The sequence below is a fragment of the Nicotiana tabacum genome, chromosome 19 (assembly GCF_000715075.1).
Source record: "Nicotiana tabacum cultivar K326 chromosome 19, ASM71507v2, whole genome shotgun sequence".
Taxonomy (NCBI): domain Eukaryota; kingdom Viridiplantae; phylum Streptophyta; class Magnoliopsida; order Solanales; family Solanaceae; genus Nicotiana; species Nicotiana tabacum.
The window spans coordinates 59761129-59779665 of NC_134098.1; the positions used below are offsets into that span (position 1 = coordinate 59761129).

At 37.5% G+C, this 18537-nt stretch overlaps 1 protein-coding gene across 2 annotated transcripts; it reads left to right on the plus strand.

Annotated features, from left to right (window-relative positions):
* The first annotated feature begins 2764 nt into the window (after positions 1–2764).
* Positions 2765–17737, plus strand: LOC107820538 (uncharacterized). 2 transcript variants are annotated; one of them, XM_016646840.2, is made up of 16 exons: positions 2765–3180; positions 9119–9270; positions 10436–10519; positions 10596–10658; positions 10801–10932; positions 11024–11194; positions 12382–12507; positions 12844–12893; positions 13499–13661; positions 13777–13914; positions 14679–14801; positions 14880–14978; positions 16323–16412; positions 16583–16667; positions 16943–17073; positions 17153–17737. In XM_016646840.2, exons 1-16 carry the CDS (start codon positions 3033–3035, stop codon positions 17291–17293), a joined length of 1896 nt encoding a protein of 631 aa, XP_016502326.2. In that variant the 5' UTR covers positions 2765–3032; the 3' UTR covers positions 17294–17737. The 2 variants fall into 2 exon arrangements, with proteins under 2 accessions (XP_016502326.2, XP_016502333.2); XM_016646847.2 differs by having other exon boundaries at positions 12382–12495.
* Positions 17738–18537: the final 800 nt, after the last annotated feature.

An 18537-nucleotide genomic window follows, 5' to 3' on the forward strand; every position in this document is an offset into this window, starting at 1 on the left:
CTAAAAAATTTGGCTGCCTCTGTGGCTGTCGTTTGCCAATCTTCTTTAGAGTCGCAACTGATGTTTGCAATGTCTCCTTCGGCTTGTCGCATCCTACGGTCCAAATCGTCCAACTTTTGCACTATGATGGTTCTTAGATCAGGAACCATACGTGCGATGGGTCGTAATACGTTAACCATATATTCAAGGACTGCAATGCGGTCCCCATGATTCACCATGGTCAGAAATGATGGCAATGGCAATGTGTTCCCTCGTCCGATGTCGAGCCTAGGCTATGATATCAATTGTTATGCGATGCCTTCCTGATATGTCTTGGAAGGGCGACGTAAGGCTAAGAAACCGATATCCGTACGGTTACTATATGCCAACTGGGGTCCCATCTGTACGTTAGATGAGACTGTTAATGCCATGCGGGAAAACTGATGTCAAGAGCAATCGAGAGAACATAAAAGAGAATGAGAATGAAAGAAATCTTGATTGCATTAATGAAAGCTATTACATAAAGACAACACATTGCCGAGGGGGAGAGACACCAATATAGAGAATTGTATGCTTACTGAAAGTTTGACTACTTGTTCACCCTTAATAATGCTTAAAAGAATAATCAAAGTTACAGGACTTGATATAAATAAGCTAGAGAATCATAATGGAAATACAGGAAGTAAAGAAACTCTATATATACAATAAAAGGACTTAGATTCCTACAAGGTAAAAACAGGTCCGTTGGAAGCAACCTTGTATTTAACATCAGGGTCTGCACGCGTGCCGCTGGCCGCAGGGCATGGGTCGATTGCACTAACAACGCGCGCGCTTTAGGGTGCAGCTTGCCGAGGGGAATTGTTGGCATTTGACTACGGCTGGGCATTGGCGAGGGCTATAGATGGGGTGACATAGGCACAATCGCTCTTTTTACTTGGCGCAACCAAGACCACATGACCGTCCATGTAGCTAGTCGTTGGGAGGCTCGCTAGGATGCCATGGGGCGCATCCAAGGGGTCATGGGCATGGCTAGAAAGCCGCTCGTGACAGTACATTTATAATGAAGTTTTCCAACATAATAAATAGTTTGTTAATAAAATAATGTTCATAAGCGGAAAATTAGAAAATAAAAAGTTAAAACTAAAAATGCAAAATACTCCGAGACCACAATTTGTCCTTAAGGAATTTAATCCCATTACTGTTGCCTAAGGTATATAGATTAGTTCTTTCTAGGATATAATGAAAAACTATTATGTAATAGCGGCAATGCATATTACATAATTTCGACGAACTCAAATGGCGGAGCAAATCACACAATGCATACTCCATTTGATTTTACAAATATGTAGAAACTTATTGAAAATTTGGTAGTAAAAAATCTATAATAATGTCTTTGTATTTATAAGCAATAAATAGATGAGACGAAGAAATGCAGTTTAAAAGGTACATCTTCCATTTTCTATTCATGCCCTTTAAAAAATACTCAACAGAGTTGTTGTAATTTACAATTCCATGATGGCTTCCACTTTCGATACTTGGTGGTGTCTACAAAAAATATCGAAGCATATTGTTGTCACGTTATTTTTATTTTTACTATTGAAAATTATTGAACCTCGCTTAAGCTTGAGTTTAAAAATTCGGGTTTCCGATACTGTAATTTATTTCGAATGAGTATTGTTGACATGCATTAAGTATATTTTAAGGAGTTTGAATCTTAATTTTGGGACGATTTGATAGAGATTTATGGTAGTTTGAATTGAAGTTTGAGTCAAATTCAAAGTAAATGAGGACCATGGAAGAAGTATGTATCCCCATGTGTATTCCTCGAGTGTCCCTTGTGTTTTTTTATATATCCCATGTATATTTGTGAAAATTCAGGTACACATATGTATGAAATATTTTCAAATATGAATTTTGACTCGCCTATTTGAAAGAAGTACTTTTTTCCTAAGTATTATATATTATTAGTAACTTTTTATTGGAAATTTTTTATTAAATGGCATTTTTTGGCTAAGTGATGGTACCTTCCTGATGGAGAGCGGTGAACATAAGAATAGCACTAACGAAAAAGTAGCACGATTTTGGCCAATACAATGATAAAATGGAATAGTAACAAGTGTTGAAGATAAATCCCAATGCAAAAAGTGACATACGAATGATAACAATTCATCAAATACTAGATGGATAGGCCCTTGCAAGCACGGGCCCAACATTTTATATATGAATGTCAAGATTCAAGCACAAGGAAAAATTATATATACTGAGACTGAAGTTGATACCAACATAGTTGATTGTATACAACCGCATAGTATATATGTGACCCAAGTAAAAAATAATATTGTATTAAAAAATATCTCTTTCTCCCTGGATTTAAACTTTAAGGGATCGTTTAGTTGATGAAATTAGGGATAATAATTTTTGAATTTGATGCGAGATTATTTTATTTCGTGTTTAGTTCAATTTTTGAATCTAAAATTAGCAATTTCTAGATTAATTGATACTACAATTATTCTATTATTCTATCTCACATTGAGAGTAGGATAGTAATCATGAAATTACTAATTTTGGATAAAATACTAAAATGGCAAATATGTCATTTTCCAATGCTCTTACCCAAAGTCCTTTATAAAATCCAAAGATAAAATTAGAACTAAAAATTTATTTCAACTTATCCTGTATACACTAATTATACATCTTTGTAGGTTCAAACAAGATCCAATTATTTTAACATTGACAAATACGTTATCTTATAACGATCCACATTAATCATTTATATGAACTTGCTTTATTCTTTCATGTTTAATTAGTTACTCAAAGCTTTGTTTTAAAAAATATTAATATTGTTTTACAATTATAAGACTCGACATAAAGGAAAAAAAGGGCAGTAAACCAAGGTCATAAGTTACTCCCAATACAAATTCAACGCCTTTTCTCCTGCAGACAATTTTATATCCCTTTCCCTCCCTTTGCAACAAAAACCAGTAAGGTCTGCAGTTGTCCTTGACGGCGGCGCATAGCCGGAGACTTTGGCATATGCTCCGTGAAAGGCGTTGATGGAAGTAGTAGAAGGAGAACAATTGAAGAAAAGGAAGCAATTTGGCGAATATTCAATGCACGTCTCTTCCTCTTCTACGCATAATAATTGGCGATCTCGCTATTATAAACCTCGCAAGTTTTTCGACCGTTATAGCCTACCTTCAGGTACTTGTTCTTAACTTTACTTGACGGTACTAATTAACATCTTAGATTTACGTTCATCTCACGTTTACCTTCGGAAAATTTTGTCAATTTTGTGTTAGTTACTATTTTAAGCACTCAGTGAACCCTCATTCCGATGACTAATTACCAGGTTTAATTATTACGATTAGGTTACTTAAAAACTACTGGAAATAGTGTGTTAGTGTAAATAACTAGAAAAGAAAGTAAATTTACATGTTACAGCTGGTTAAACTAAAGAGACTCGCCATACTGGACGAGCATAATTAGATATTGAAAATTGTCGTTTTATATACTCTGTCCTGTGCAACAAGGTTAACAACTTAAGCTCTATTTTGCTATAACTGATAAATTAAGATGCTCAATTCGGATGAACTCCCGATGCTTATGTTCTCTGCTTTTGATTCAAGTGCTGAAGACATATCCGTTCAGTTTATTTCTGATCACAATTAGTTTGTGTGTTAACCCTCAACTTAAAATTTGCAACTCTAAGTAAACTGTTACTGGTAGTTAGCTATGTACCTCTGAAAGTTTTTGACAGTATAGGTTTTTCTTTTCAATTATTGATGAAAATTTATCATGAAAGGAAGAAAGATCTACACGTGGTATTCATTGATCTAGAGAAAGTATATGATAGAGTAACAAGGTCCTGTGATGGGTGATGGAGAAGAAAGTAATTCATATTAAATACATATGCCATAAAGGACATATATGAAGGAGCTGTCACTAGCATGAGAACAATAGTAGGAGATACAGAGGAGTTTCTTATAACAGTAGATCTAAACCAGGGATTAGCATTGGGCTTCTATTTTGTTTGCCTTGTTATGGATGAATTAACCAACATAACACAAAACGAGGTCGATGATGTATATTTTTTGCTGATGATATTGTGCTAATTGACGAAATTAGCAGTGGTGTCAACCAAAAGCCTGAACTATGGAGAAACACTTTAGAGAATAAAGGTTATAAGTAGAAGTAAGACTGCATACATGCACAACAAGTTTCGTCAGCATGATACAATATTGTCAAAGGCGAAAAGCTCCGGAAAATGCTCCAGCTCTATCGGGCTTTAAGCGCAAAGCTCACTTTAAGTGTGGGCTTTAGTATATAAAGGCGCAATGAAGAAAAAAGATAAAAATACATATGTAGTTTAAGAATAAATAAATTCATTCATGATGTTTTCCTTAACAAGTAATACACGTTTTTGCCGATTATGTTGGTTGTTTAGTACCTCGATTCAAGATAGAAAACATGGGTAATGAGTGCCCACACCTTAGTGCCTTGCCTACAGGTGAAGCGCAACTTAAGTGAGGTGAAGCGCCCTCCTCTAGCTTTTCTGAGCTTCAGTTTTTAAGCGGTCTTAAATGAGCCTTTAATAACAATGCCATGATAAGAATTGAGGTGAGACTAAAGGGATTGCAAAAATACAAACAATTTAGATATCTAGGCTCGTTGTTTCAAGAGAAATGAATAAAAAGTGAGATGTTACTCATAGTATTAAAACCAGATGGTTGAATTGGAAAAGTGCTATCGGGGTGTTATGTGATAGAAGGATGCCTAGCAAAGTGAAAGACAAGTTCTAAAGAATACTCTAAGACCGACAATGTTATATGGTAGTGAATGTTGGGTCACGGAAGTCCAATATCTCCATAAGACGAGTGTGCAGAGATACAAATGCTAAGATGGATGTGCGGTTATACAAGATTAGATAGGATTAAAAATGACCACATCCACCAGAAGATGCAAGTAGCACGCATTGAAGATAAAATGAGAGTTCGCTAGAGAATGTTTGGTCATTTCCCGTATCAACCTGCAAATGCACCGATTAGTAGGTGTGAAACTGTGATGAATGAAGGTGTTAAAATGAGGGCAGATAGACCTAAAATCACATGGAAGGAAATTGTCTTGAAAGACTACAAATACTTGGAATCAATATAGACTTAGCTAAAGATATGACACAATGAAAGAATATGATTCATGTAAGTGATATCTACTAGTTGGCAATAGGTTTTAGTCGTGTTAAAGAACTTCTATTATTATTGTTATTATTACTAATATTTTTATATATATATATCTATCTACCTATCTATCTTATTTTCACTTTTATTTTATTTGGTATGGTGATGATATGAGTTGAGCTTAAATAGAGAAGGGAGAATTTATGTAGCCGATCCCAATTTGTTTGGGACTAAGGCTTAGTTGTTGTTATTATTGTTGTAACATGTATTTTTTTTATAGTATTATTTAACTGATTATAGTAGGTTATTTACCTTAGAATGGAGTGGGTATTTTAATGGATAAGGAACTTAGAGAGTCTGTGGTTGAGGTTAGGCGGGTGAATGATAGATTAATGACTATTAAGTTAGTGGTTGGAGAGTGCACCCTAAATGTCGTTAGCGCTTACGCTCCGCAAACAAGCTTGGATGAGGAGGTTAAAAGGCACTTGTGGGAGGGGTTGGATGAGATTGTGCGTAGTATTCCGCCTGCTGAGAGGTTATTTATAGGAGGGGATTTCAATGGTCATATTGGGTCGACTGTTGGTAGCTATGGCGAAGTGCATGGCGGCTTCGACTTTGGGGATAGGAACGGAGGAGGAACTTCGCTGTTGGATTTCGCTAAGGCATTTGAGCTAGTAATTGTGAACTCTAGTTTTCCGAAGATGGATGAGCATTTGGTTACTTTTCAAAGTACGGTGGCGAAGACTCAAATTGATTATCTCTTCCTCAGGAGGTGCGATAGAGGGTTGTGCAAGGATTGGTAAGGTTATCCCGGGTGAGACCCTCACGTCGCAGAATAGGCTCTTGGTGATGGACGTCGGTATCATGATAAAGAGGAAGAATAGGTATGTTCAAGGACGATCGAGGATCAGGTGGGGAGCCTTGACTAAGAATAAAGCTCAGGAGTTGGAGGGGAGGTTATCGGTTATGGGAGCCTGGATGAGTAGTGGGCACGCGAGCGCTACTATGTGGACGACGACGATCAACTGTGTATGGGAGGTGGCGAGAGAGGTGTTAAGGGTCTCGAAGGGTTTCTCTGGCGGACACAAAGGCCACTAGTGGTGGAATGAAGTGGTCCAAGGCAAAGTGGAAGTGAAGAAGGCGGCGGACCTGAAGTTAGTAGAGAGCACAGGCGAGGAGGAGAGGAGAACGAACAGAGAGATGTATAAGGTAGCGAGGAAGGAGGCAAAGGTGGCGGTCATGGAGGCTAAGACTGCAACGTTTCGTCGTCCGTACGAGGATCTGGGGGACAAAGGCGGGGATAAGAAGTTATTTCGGCTGGCTAAGGCGAGAGAGAGGAAGGCTCGTGATCTGGATCAAGTGAGGTGGATCAAAGACGAGGACGGTAGAGTATTGATGGGGGAGGTTCAGATTAAGCGGAGATGACATACTTACTTTCATAGACTTCTGAATGAAGAGATGGATCGGGATATTGTGCTAGGTGATTTGGGGCACTCGGAGAGTCATCGAGACTTTAGGTATTGTGGACGCATTAAGGTTGAAGAGGTTGTGGGGGCTATGCGTAAGATGAGTAGGGGCAGAACAACCGGGCCTGACGAAATTCCGGTAGAATTTTGGAGGTGCGTGGGTAGAGCAGGCTTGGAGTGGCTGATTGGGATGTTTAATGTTATTTTCCGGACGAAGAGGTTGCCAGATGAGTGGAGGTGGAGTACGGTGGTACCGTTGTACAAGAACAAAGGTGATATCCAGAGTTGTAACAATTATAGGGGTATCAATGTACTAAGTCATACCATGAAAGTTTGGGAGAGGGTGGTGGAAGTGAGGGTGAGTAGGACTGGAGGACGGTGTCTATATCCGACAACTAACTCGGGTTCATGCCGGGTCGTTCAACCACGGAAACTATCCACCTTATTAGGAGGTTGATGGAACAATACAGGGATAGGGAGAAGGATCTGCACATGATGTTTATTGACCCGGAGAAAGCGTATGACAAGGTCCCTAGGAGGTTCTCTTAAGATGCCTGGAGGCAAAAGCTGTGCCAATAGCTTACATTATAGCGATCAAGGAAATGTATGAGGGAGCTAAGACTCGGGTTAGGACAGTGGGAGACGACTCAGAGCATTTTCCGGTTGTTATGGGGTTACATCAAGGATCGACGCTCAACCCGTTCTTATTTGCCCTGGTGATGGACGCACTGACACGACAACATGGGCGAAACCAGGAATTTCTCCAAGGGTGTTCAAACTTGAAATAAGTAAAAAAAAATTTCCAGCAAAGGGTGTTCAATATATGTTATATACCTCTAAAATTTAATATTTTACCTATATATATAATGTAATTTTCCGACGAAGGGTGGTCAATTGACCACTCTTACAAGACTGTAGCTTCGCCCATGCACGACATATTCAAGGGGAGGTGCCATGGTGTATTTTATTCGCTGATGACATAGTTCTGATTGATGAGACGCGAGACGGTGTTAACGAGAGTTTGGAGGTTTGGAGACAGGCCCTTGAGTCTAAGTGTTTCAAGCTGAGCAGGACTAAGATAGAATACCTGGAGCGCAAGTTCATCCCCGAGTCGAGGGAAGCGGGCATGTACGTGAGACTTGGATCACAGGTCATCCCCAAGAGAGAGGCAATTTCAAGTACCTTGGGTCGGTTATCCAGGAGGACGGGGAGATCGATGACGTCACACACCGTATAAGGGTGGGATGGATGAAATGAAGGTTAGTATCTGGAGTCCTGTGTGACAAGAAAGTGCCACCGATACTCAAAGGTAAGTTTTATAGAGCGCTGGTTAGACCGGCCATGTTGTATGGGGTAGAGTGTTGGCCGGTTAAGAATTCACATATATAGAAGATGAAAGTAGCAGAAATGAGGATGTTGAGGTGGATGTGCGGGCACACTAGTATGGATTAGATTAGGAATGAAGATATTCGGGAGAAGGTGGACGTGAATCCTATTGATGACAAGATGCGGAAAGCGAGACTAAGATGGTTCGGGTATGTGCGGAGGAGAAGCCCTGATGCCCCGGTAAGAAGGTGTGAGCGGTTGGTTTTGGCGGTACGAGAAGAGGTAGAGGGCGACCTAAGAAGTATTGGGGAGAGGTGATCAGGCAGGACATGGCATGACTTCAGATTTCCGAGGACATGGCCCTTGATAGGAAGGTGTGGAGGTCGAGCATTAGGACTGTAGGTCAGGAGGTAGTTGAGCATTTTTCTATTTCGTACTTGGTGTGAGGCTAGTCTGATAGGGTGTCTTAGACGGCTAGTGGTTAATGTTGTGTTCACATTATTCTTCCGTTTTTCATAGCACCGGGCCTTATTTACTAGTTATTGTTATTGCGTTTCATCTATTTTCTGGTTCTTATGATGCTGTTATTATTTCTATGATTTCTGTTGATGGTACTGATATATTGTCTCTTTTCGTCTTTTTTGTTTTCTTGAGCTGAGAGTCTATCGGAAACAACCGCTCTACTCCATCGGGGTAGGGGTAGGATTTGCGTATACACTACCCTCCTCAAACCCCTCACCACCCCTCATCCGTGGGATTTTACTGGGTTGTTGTTGTTGTAGTAGGTTATTTACCTTCTTTCTAGGTTTTACGGTATTCATAGTTGTAACTAACATGATAATTCAAAAGATAGTTCCGTTAGCGTGTAAAAATTAAACACCTATCTGATAATTTTGTCCCTTTTTCCTTCCATTGTCATTTTATTTTTGGTCTTAAGCCCTGAAGGGGTGTACTAGGTTCTTCAATTTCATCTTCAGTCATCTGATTGTTTCCACAAGCATGCATGTCCAAGATGTTGTTATTGTGTAATAAGCTGGATGTCCTGATGTTCATAAGCTCTCATCTTGTTTTGTTCCATGAATTGTTGCATTTACTAAGTTTTTACTTTTAAAAGAGAAACATATTTTCCATTCACATAAGCCTCTCTTTAACGTTAAGAGTGTCTTTTTACAGGTTGGTTATATTGCCCTCCATATGGTGATAACATAGGTTTTATTATCCCATCAAAAGTGCCTTTAAGTGAATCATTCGACAAGAACATCCCTCTTGGAGAAAGATACACCCCAAAAGAATTAATCGACAAGCAAAGATGTTTAGGAAGAGAAGTAAGTGGTGCTGTGACCAATATTTTCTTCTGGTTATCACATTTACTATTTGCTTAATCTCTTCCTCCCCACCCTTGCCACTTAAAATTAAGGTTAACTTGGTGATTATTATCTTGATACTATCCGTGCTGATTTAATTGATATATAATTGATATCTTTCTGCACCAATTTCTCTCCTTAATTGCCATCTGAAGAACCATTGCATTGTAGCTCTCTTTTCCGTCACTCCTATCTTGTACATTCTCCCAACATTGTTGTTTCTTGTTTTAGTCATGCTTTATTTAGTGGGCTTTTGTGTCTTGGTTAATTCCTGAGAAATTCCACCTGATTTTATTTTGATCTGCTTTGAGAAGTAAGTAAGTGTATGTCTGTATGTTTAATGTGTATACCTTCTCTTTATTTGTTTTTTGTTTTTTGGGGGCAGGAGTAGAGGGAGCTTACTATTTCCTATACGGATTGGCTGTAGTCTCATTTGACTTATCTATTGAAGTTAAGTAATTATCCAAATTCTTTATTAAACAGAATTATACGAAGAAAACAAGAAAAATCTTTTCATCATTAAACATCCTTTTTATCAAAAAGTAAAACCTTTGGCTGGATCCAGTAATTTTTAAGGTCAAGTCTTGTGAGTTTTAAGTCCTGTGAGTTTTTATACTAGTATCATAAAAGGAGTTGGTTGTCGTATAAGAAAAGAGTAAAAGAAAGAAATTGAAAGAAAGTTATCTGCACGTATGAGGACCTGTGCTCTCATATACAACCAAAAGATTTGGTATCTAATGTCTCTGAGTATATAGGACAAGTAGATATGTGTTCAGTGTCGTCATTTAGAGAGAGATGTGGCTCAAAGATGGTGGCTGCTGAGACTCCTGCTTATTTAATAGTAGTTCTGGCAGTGAAGTACTGAAGCTAGAATATTAAGTGTTTGTGTGTGAGTTGATACCTTGTAGAAGTCTTACCTAAGATATGCATCTACATCAGATTTTATTTGTGTCATTGTCTGTTAATCTTGCTTACAGCTAATCTTCCTACTAGTTGGATTTTTAGCGTCTGTTCAATATATATATATATATATAAAACATATTATCCATGTCTTGCATTATATTTCATCTTATCTTTAGCCCAATAGCCATCATCCATGTCTTGCATTACTAACAATCAATTGCAGATAGGACTGGTGGTTGATTTAACAAACACTGACCGTTACTATCCAGAATCAGATTGGACCAGTCATGATATTAGACATGTTAAGGTAAATATGGGCAGTTTTATATATCTTTGATCTCATGGCTAACTGGCCAGTGATATGCTATGTTCGGTTTATCCAGATTCGATGCCCGGGACAGGACTCTGTACCTGATGCTGAATCTGTAGATAGATTTGTTTCTGAGGTAATTCTTCTTCTGCTGTCGCGTGCATGTCAGCTATCTTTTCATCATACTCTGCATATCTGGGAAGGGCGCCTATGGCAGTGTGATAATTACTTTTCACTTTGCTGAGTGTCTCATCTTCAGAACTTATATTTGATTGCAGATCGTGCAATTTACATGTCAAGAATCTCAAGCAAGCAAGTATGCTGTTGTCCACTGCACTCACGGTCACAACCGAACAGGATATATGATTGTACATTTTCTCGTACGTAATCAGTCAGTTAGTGTTAGTGAGGTTAGTGATCTATTCTTTTTTTTTTTTTTTATTGTTTTATTCTTCTTAGTATTCCAACATAATTTAGAATATATGTCTGTCTTATCTTCAGGCAATAGCAATATTTTCCCGAGCACGCCCTCCTGGAATTTACAGACAGAAGTATGTTGAAGCATTATATGACTTTTATTTGCAATCGAAGCCTGAACCTCTCGTTTGTCCCCAAACTCCAGAATGGAAGAGAGATGCTGATCAAGATAATGATGCTGTTGCTTCTTCTTCTGTAAGTAGCTCTTTTGAGATTATTTGGCGAACAATTGCCACTTTGATATATCAGAAAATTCTCACAGGTTCAACCCTGGAGCAATTAGTGCACTATTATTGAATTGGTGAAAGATCATGCATGAAGCAATTATTAGTTACTATGAGGAGCACTCTGATTATAGATGTGAATATTGTACTTAGATGCGTACCCCATCACAATCACACTGTATGAAGTTAATCACTGTGTGAAGTTACAAAGTCACATTGTTGGCCAGTGTGGCATATCAAACTCCACGAACCAATGAAGTTGGTTGTTTGAGTTTTTACTTGAGCCGTCTTTTCTAGTGCTGCAGGTTAACTAGGGAAGTGCCACATTTATTTTGCATTCACTTGCAGAGATTTGATTCACTTTTCATATTATACTACCGTTCTATAAGTTTGCTGATTACCAAAAGAACTGATTCCTTCGAATATTGCGGATTTTCTTTAAAGACAACAAGAAGTTGTTGACAGCAAGCTAGCATCACTATTTATCTTCACTCTATTTCTGCCAAGTCTAAAAGGAGCATGAACTGTATGCTTCCCAACATTTAGGATAGGGCTGTGAGAAATATAACACAAAAGGAAGAACTGAAGATTGTAGTTCTTGTTTATTCTCCCAAGCTATTGGGTGTTTAAATAGTAAATACACCTATTCTAAACTGGGAAAGAAATTAAGACAACTTACTTACAAGTAAATATCTTCCTAATTGGTTCTAACTAATATACACTATATTCTCAACAAAGGCTGTGTCATAATGGCACAAGTATCTCCACTGCTTAATTTGCTTAGGCAGATTATGGAGTAAAACTTTAATTTTGGATTTGGTGGAAACCTAAAAGTTGCGATAAATTGTTGTAAAGCTGATGCTTCTTGAAAACAATCATGTCTTTGGTTTTGTGGCAACTTTTGTTGCTTCCTTGAAGAAAAATTGCTCTAGTAAGGATAATATCATTGACCTTGTAATGATGATTGTATGACTTGGATTGGTTTTCTCATTGTTCTGCTGATAGTACTCTTCTAGTTTGATCTGGTTAGCTATATATAAGCTGCCTATTGAACAGCACGCTATTTGCTCATCAATCAGGATTCATGTATGTACCTATTGTCTTCTTCCCTTTTTGTTCCTCATCTTTATTCAACATGCCAGAACCTCGTTATTGCAGGGGAATCTTACAAAAGCAGGAGCTATGTCAGATGCAGATTTTGGGGGCGAACCTATCCCATTTGCAGAGGTTCAGAGGATGAAGAACTTCTGCTATCAAGTGCTTAATTTGCATGTACAGGCTCCAGTTATGCAAAAGTTTTATCATTTTTCACATCACAACATGTGTATTTTACTTTCTTTTACTGTATCTTATATGAATTGGAGATCTCTTGTTTACTCATACTCATGGAAGATTTGCTTGCAAGTAGCATTGTTTTTAATTTTGAATATTCTTCCAGATACTTACCCAAGTCCCAGATGAAACAAATTACGTATAGTTCCTGAATGATAGTCATGTTCTTGCTTTGCACGTACAAGTATTTTTCTGTTTGCTTTAGGTGCTTGCTATGTGCTTGATATAATATTTATTATTATTTCTTTTGATTTCTTTTGGTACATAACTAAATCTTTTGGTCCTTAGGCAAGGAGTAATACCCGAAGTCCAGGATCACACTCGGTCTCTCTCAACAGGTTGAACTATAAATTCTTCTTTTTGGATATATCTTTACACAGGCACTAATTTGGCAAAAAACTCTCTTATACCCGACTTCTACAATATTTAGGCAATATTTTACACCAGCTTGAATGACCAAACATTGTATTCCAAAAAGATGCACGTGGTGCCAAAGATCTGAGTCTTCCATTGGCCGGAAGAGTGATCTTTAGCTGTTCTGTGTACGCTTAGGATTGGCAAGTAATTTCAGTTGCATGCGAGTTTCTCAAAAAATGTGCATGCTTTATATAATATTGAAGCATAGATCAGGGATTTTACTAATTGCACTTGGAAAGGGATATTTTGAGCATGGTTATGATGCTAATTAAGAATTATTTTTCATGTTTGGTTCTTTGTTCTCATAATTTATTTAAGATTTTAAGTGGCAAATGGTGGGTGTTGTAGTATTATAGTTTTGTCCTTTGGACATGATTAACATTTATTTCTTGTTAAGAAATTAATTTTCTTTTATGTATGAAGTATATTATTAGATTTCCAGGTTACTGGAAGCATACTTTTAGATATGTGTCAATGTATCTTGATTTCATTTTCTGGAACTTTGATGCTTTGCGTCAAATTGTAGGGACAAATTGCATCTTTTGAGCCAGCAACTCTACCATGTCACCTGGAGTGCTGAGGGGCCACGATACATGATGCTAATAGATAGAGAGGGTTGTTATTTGATTGATACACAGTTCTATTTCAGGAAGGTTCAGTTGCGGTTTCCTTGCAAATATATCTATCAGGTACTTCATCCATTAACGACCTCTTGTGCTTCATTGTGAGGGATACTGGTTCTGCAGCTTTACGATTTCGAGTCTTTTTCTGCTGTAGAAGATTCACGAATTTCCTGTCTGTTAGGGTAGAGCTGACGTTACTCATCGCTACACGTTACTTGATGGTGAAATGGTTACTGAGACTGAGCCAGAGACACAAGTGAAGAGGACTATTTACCTCATTTATGATATGATAGCAATTGATGAATCCTCTGTTTCAGAGGTATGTCTTCGTGTACATATTTATCGGCCAAAATGACTTGGACGAATCTTTTGCGATCTATGTTCTGCATATCTCTTATCGTACAAGTATGAGAGATGCAAATATGCATAGTACTGTGGCGACAATCAACTTCTCCAAAAGAGTGTAGAATATACTCCCTTTGCTTCAATATATGTGACGTAGTTTGACTCATCATGGAGTTTAAGAAAAAAAGAAAACTTTTGAAACTTGTGGTCTTAAACATGCCATAATATTTGTGTGGCTATAAGACATTTGAAACTTGTGGTCATAAACATTCCATAACATTTGTGTGATTATAAAAGTTTCTCATTAAGGGTAAGTGGGTTAAATAGAAAGTTTAAAGTTAAATTGTTTCCAAATACAGAAATGTGTCTTTCTTTTTGGAACATACTAATAAGAAAAGTCACATAAATTGGAACGAGGGAGTAGTTGCTTCTTAGGTTGTAATTTATCTGTTTTGAGAATGTCATAAGGACGATTAATCCTCAGACTTCTGCAGTCAATCATGTGTTCGAGAATACCGGTTCACTGGAGTAGTTTTTTGGTATTAGACATGTGGACTATTCTTTCACGGGCATTTTCATCTTTCTCTTCCATTATGTGACAGATTTGCTTTCTGTGGCAAGCACTGTATCGTTTTCTTTCAACAGTCAGCATTTTGGCATATAGTAAATTTTTAATTTGGTTGGGGTTTCATGAAAAGTTACTTATTTTATGACTTGTGCATCCAAATACTTTTGCAGCTACCTTTCCACCATAGGTTAATGCTAATTGAAGACGAGGTGATCCGACCCCGAAACTTCGAACGTGAATTCTTATTCACATGTGTAAATCCATACTACCAATATGACATGGAACCATTTGAAGTATGTATGATCTCAATAAAGGCTCTACATGTTAGTTTATGATCCCTTCTGTCCTGATGATTGTTTTGCACATGCCAGGTGAGGAGGAAGGATTTCTATTTGATGTCTGCAGCTTCTAAGCTGATCAAAGATATAACGCCAAGTCTTCCACATTCAACTGATGGTCTTATCTTTCAGGTGCTATGGGAGCTACTCGTATCTGCTTTAACATTAACAAGCAATTTTTCATATCAAGATCATTGAGATACAATTTAAATTATGATGTTCAGTACACCTACAAGAGCTTAAGGAAATTCTGGCCCAACCTTTATTAGTAGTGTCCTTAGTTTACCAAGCTTCTTTGTATCTCATTTAGATACCAATACATTTAAACTTGTGCTAGTGAAGTCTGCAATTTCATTCATCCTGGAATGGGGACAGTGAGAGACATAGGGACATAGATCAAGCTCGTCATTTGGCCTGGGAAGATCTGCTTACCTGCAGCATTTTGTTCCTTCAGCTAATTTGATCAAATTTAATGAATTGAATAGAGTTAATAACATTGTAGATCAAGCAATTTCATTAACAGAGATATAGCTCATTAGAACTGCTCTCTCTCTCTCTCTCTCTATATATATATACAAACGTGTGTGTGTCAATTCAGATAGGGATGCTATTTAAAATAAATTTTCAAGGACAGAAGCTGGAATACTTTTATGCAAAGAAGTTGAATTTGGATTACATGAAAATACTAAGGTAGCAAAGAAAAGAAGAGGAAAAAGAGAGACCCGGTTGTGGTCTTTAATGAAATAATGAATGGAGAAATTGAAAGAGAATCAACATCTAAAGAAAGAATAGGAACATGATAGGATCCAGAGCTAAAGAAAAAGGACCAGAAGTAAAAGCAACACGAACATTCACACTATAATAGAGAAAATAAACAGAATATATGATAAAAGAAAAGAAAGAAGAATAAACCTGAAGATGGAAAGCAAAATAAGCTTGGAACTTAGATTCAGTATCTTAATCCTAAAGTAAATATACTCTGAAATTTTTAAAACAATTTATTCAGACCTAGCTTTTCCATTTAGACTAAAAAGAACATTTCTGGTAACAAAGTTCTGAATTGGTATCTGCTTCCTAATACCAAAAAGACACCTAAAAGTACCAGACTTTGCACTACTGAACCTTTCGATACTCTATCATTGCATGTTTACAATTTTCAGTTCATCTTACTGAAAAAGTGAAAGAAAATGAAATTTTGAAGAGAAATTGGATGAAATGATTTCATCTGCAAATGCACCTAAGTGATGCACTCTCGTAGATCTGACTTGAGAGAACTTGTCCACCCCAATTGAGTGTAATTACCTTCACTTACATGCTTGTTGTGCACTCTTGATGTGTCTGCATGCGTGTTTTGTCTTTTAACGTATAGCTGCCGGGACCAGCAAGTCACTTTGTTATGGTTGGTACATTCTGAAGCTAATTTCTGCTTTAGATAGCAAATTGCTTGTATCTGGCTCCTGATAATTTATAATACAGGCCTGGAATGCAACTTATGTGCCTTGTGAACATGATGGGCGCCTGAAATGGAAATATCCCGGAAAGAATACTGTTGATTTTCTCTTTGAGGTGGTTATAATTTCTTTCATCGTTAGCTCTCAAACTGCAGTTTAATTTGTAGTGTTTATATGCTGAGCTTTTTCCTGTGTATACATTAACAGTAGTAGATAACATCACATAGTAGTGGCTCTGATCACTTTACTACTAGGATAATCTGATTAACAAGTTGGCATTGGTAGGTGGGAGTCGACGGTAGCAATTTGCTTTATCTGCAAGAACACGGAAACAAGAAACTAATTGAAGGTTGCAGAGTCATGTTTAAAGGTTTGATGATCACTTCTTTTTCTCCTTTCTTTGAGCTCATATTCCCTTCTAGGAGTTTCCAGTGGCAAAAAGATCTCTCCTTTCCTTCCCTTTGTTTGCAAGGCTCGTCTGTGCCAGCTGGCACTGAGAATTTGAAGATCTATCCCTTGAATTCTATTAGGAAATGTTAGCAATTTCCTTTGCTTTTGTTCTGCAAAAAATAAGGTGTTGATAATATGACTTCCTCCTCAAGTTTTCTTAACCAAGTTTGGTCTGGTTGGTACTTTCTCCTGCAGATGGGTCTGACTTGTCTCTGTACTCGGGTAGGATAATAGAGTGTTCCTGGAACGCTCATGAAAATGCTTGGATCTTTGTGCGGATCCAAACAGACAAATCAAACCCAGATCATATTAGTGTCTACGAGGAGGTTTGTCTTATAGCAACATCATCCTTCGTTTTAACATCATTTACAACTATTTTTGACCGATGAAACATCTAATGGACAGGCAAAGCACAGCATAGAGGGCAATCTTACAGAGGGTATCTTGTTAGATGAGATTGATAAAGTAGCAGGTTTACCTATATACACTGACTGGGTAAAACGACACAGTGGATCTTCTTTTAGAAATGTATGGAGAAGGCATTGAGGGATTTTCTGCTGTTCTTTTCTTTTTCACCATTGAGGGATTGAGGTGAGAGGTGAGAGGCGGCGGAGGTTTTAGTCACAATTAAAAATGGCTGCAGGTTTTTTGCAATTACCATTCATCATTCAGGTGGATTCTTTTTCTCATTTACTGATTTTCCAAGTTCAAAGAGTGATCATTTAGGGCGTATCTGGGTTATGGTGGAGGCAAGAGCTGGGCATACAAATTTTCATTTGCTCAGTCCATCAGAGCATCAGAGCGCTGGGGAATGTAAAGACAATATCAAATTAGAGGTCTAGGTGATGTTTGGAAAATTTCCTCGGAAAGTTAGTGTAAAATAGTATCATCTTTTCCTTTTAAACTTATCACTCGAAGTGGAAGCTTGATTGTCTATGCAGGAGCTGTGATCTTGAAATGAAATATACCTGTTGTTTTCTTTGCACACCATATGATTAGCCTAAGCTTATTCATATGTGGGGGTCGGGATCCTACGTAGGGGTGTCAAATGAGTGGGTTGGGCTAAATTTGGACAAGTCATAAAAGTTACTTGAACTGAAATGAGTTGGATCAAGATGGGCCGAACAATAGTTTGTATCCCAAAACGTACGTTGTAGACTTCTCAATGTTTTTGGAATATGATGGACTTTCTGTTTGACTGACAAGTTGCCTCGCTTTGCCGGTAGCTCATTTCAAATTCTTTTTATCCCAATTTTGCAGTCAACCTAACACAAACACAAAAGAAAAAATAAATCCATACCATTACTATATAACTGGAATCATGGAACAAAGAAAATATCAAATATTAATAAATACAGGTCAAGAAGAAAATTATATCACAAGAGAATTAGTAACAGAAACTGAAATAATAACTACTGAACAACTATGCCCTGAATTACCCAAGGAATTAATAATAAATGAAGAAATAACAGAAAAAGAAATAATTATTGGAGGAGTACCTTTGATAGTTAATATTTTATCCCATATTTGTATTTTTATATTCTTGGCTCTGTAGTTAATCATACTACCTTAGAAACACCCCTTTCCATCCTTTTATCTTAGTCCGCACTCTATCCTTAATAAAAGCAAACATTAATTTTTTTCTTAGATCTTTCTATTACTGCAGGTAATCCGAGTTCCATATCATTTCCTTGGCTTTGTCCCAATATTAAAAAACTATCATCTTTCTCACTCTCTACGGTATTCTTACTAAAATAAATGGCAGATTTTTCTACATTAATTACTTGACC

Excerpts from the sequence above, each read along its gene's own strand:
- LOC107820538 (XM_016646840.2), top strand. The coding sequence starts at position 3,033 with ATGGAAGTAGTAGAAGGAGAACAATTGAAGAAAAGGAAGCAATTTGGC. Across the intron at positions 12,894-13,498 it reads CACTCGGTCTCTCTCAACAG|GGACAAATTGCATCTTTTGA; the intron begins GTTGAACTATAA and ends GTCAAATTGTAG. Across the intron at positions 13,662-13,776 it reads CTTGCAAATATATCTATCAG|GGTAGAGCTGACGTTACTCA; the intron begins GTACTTCATCCA and ends CCTGTCTGTTAG.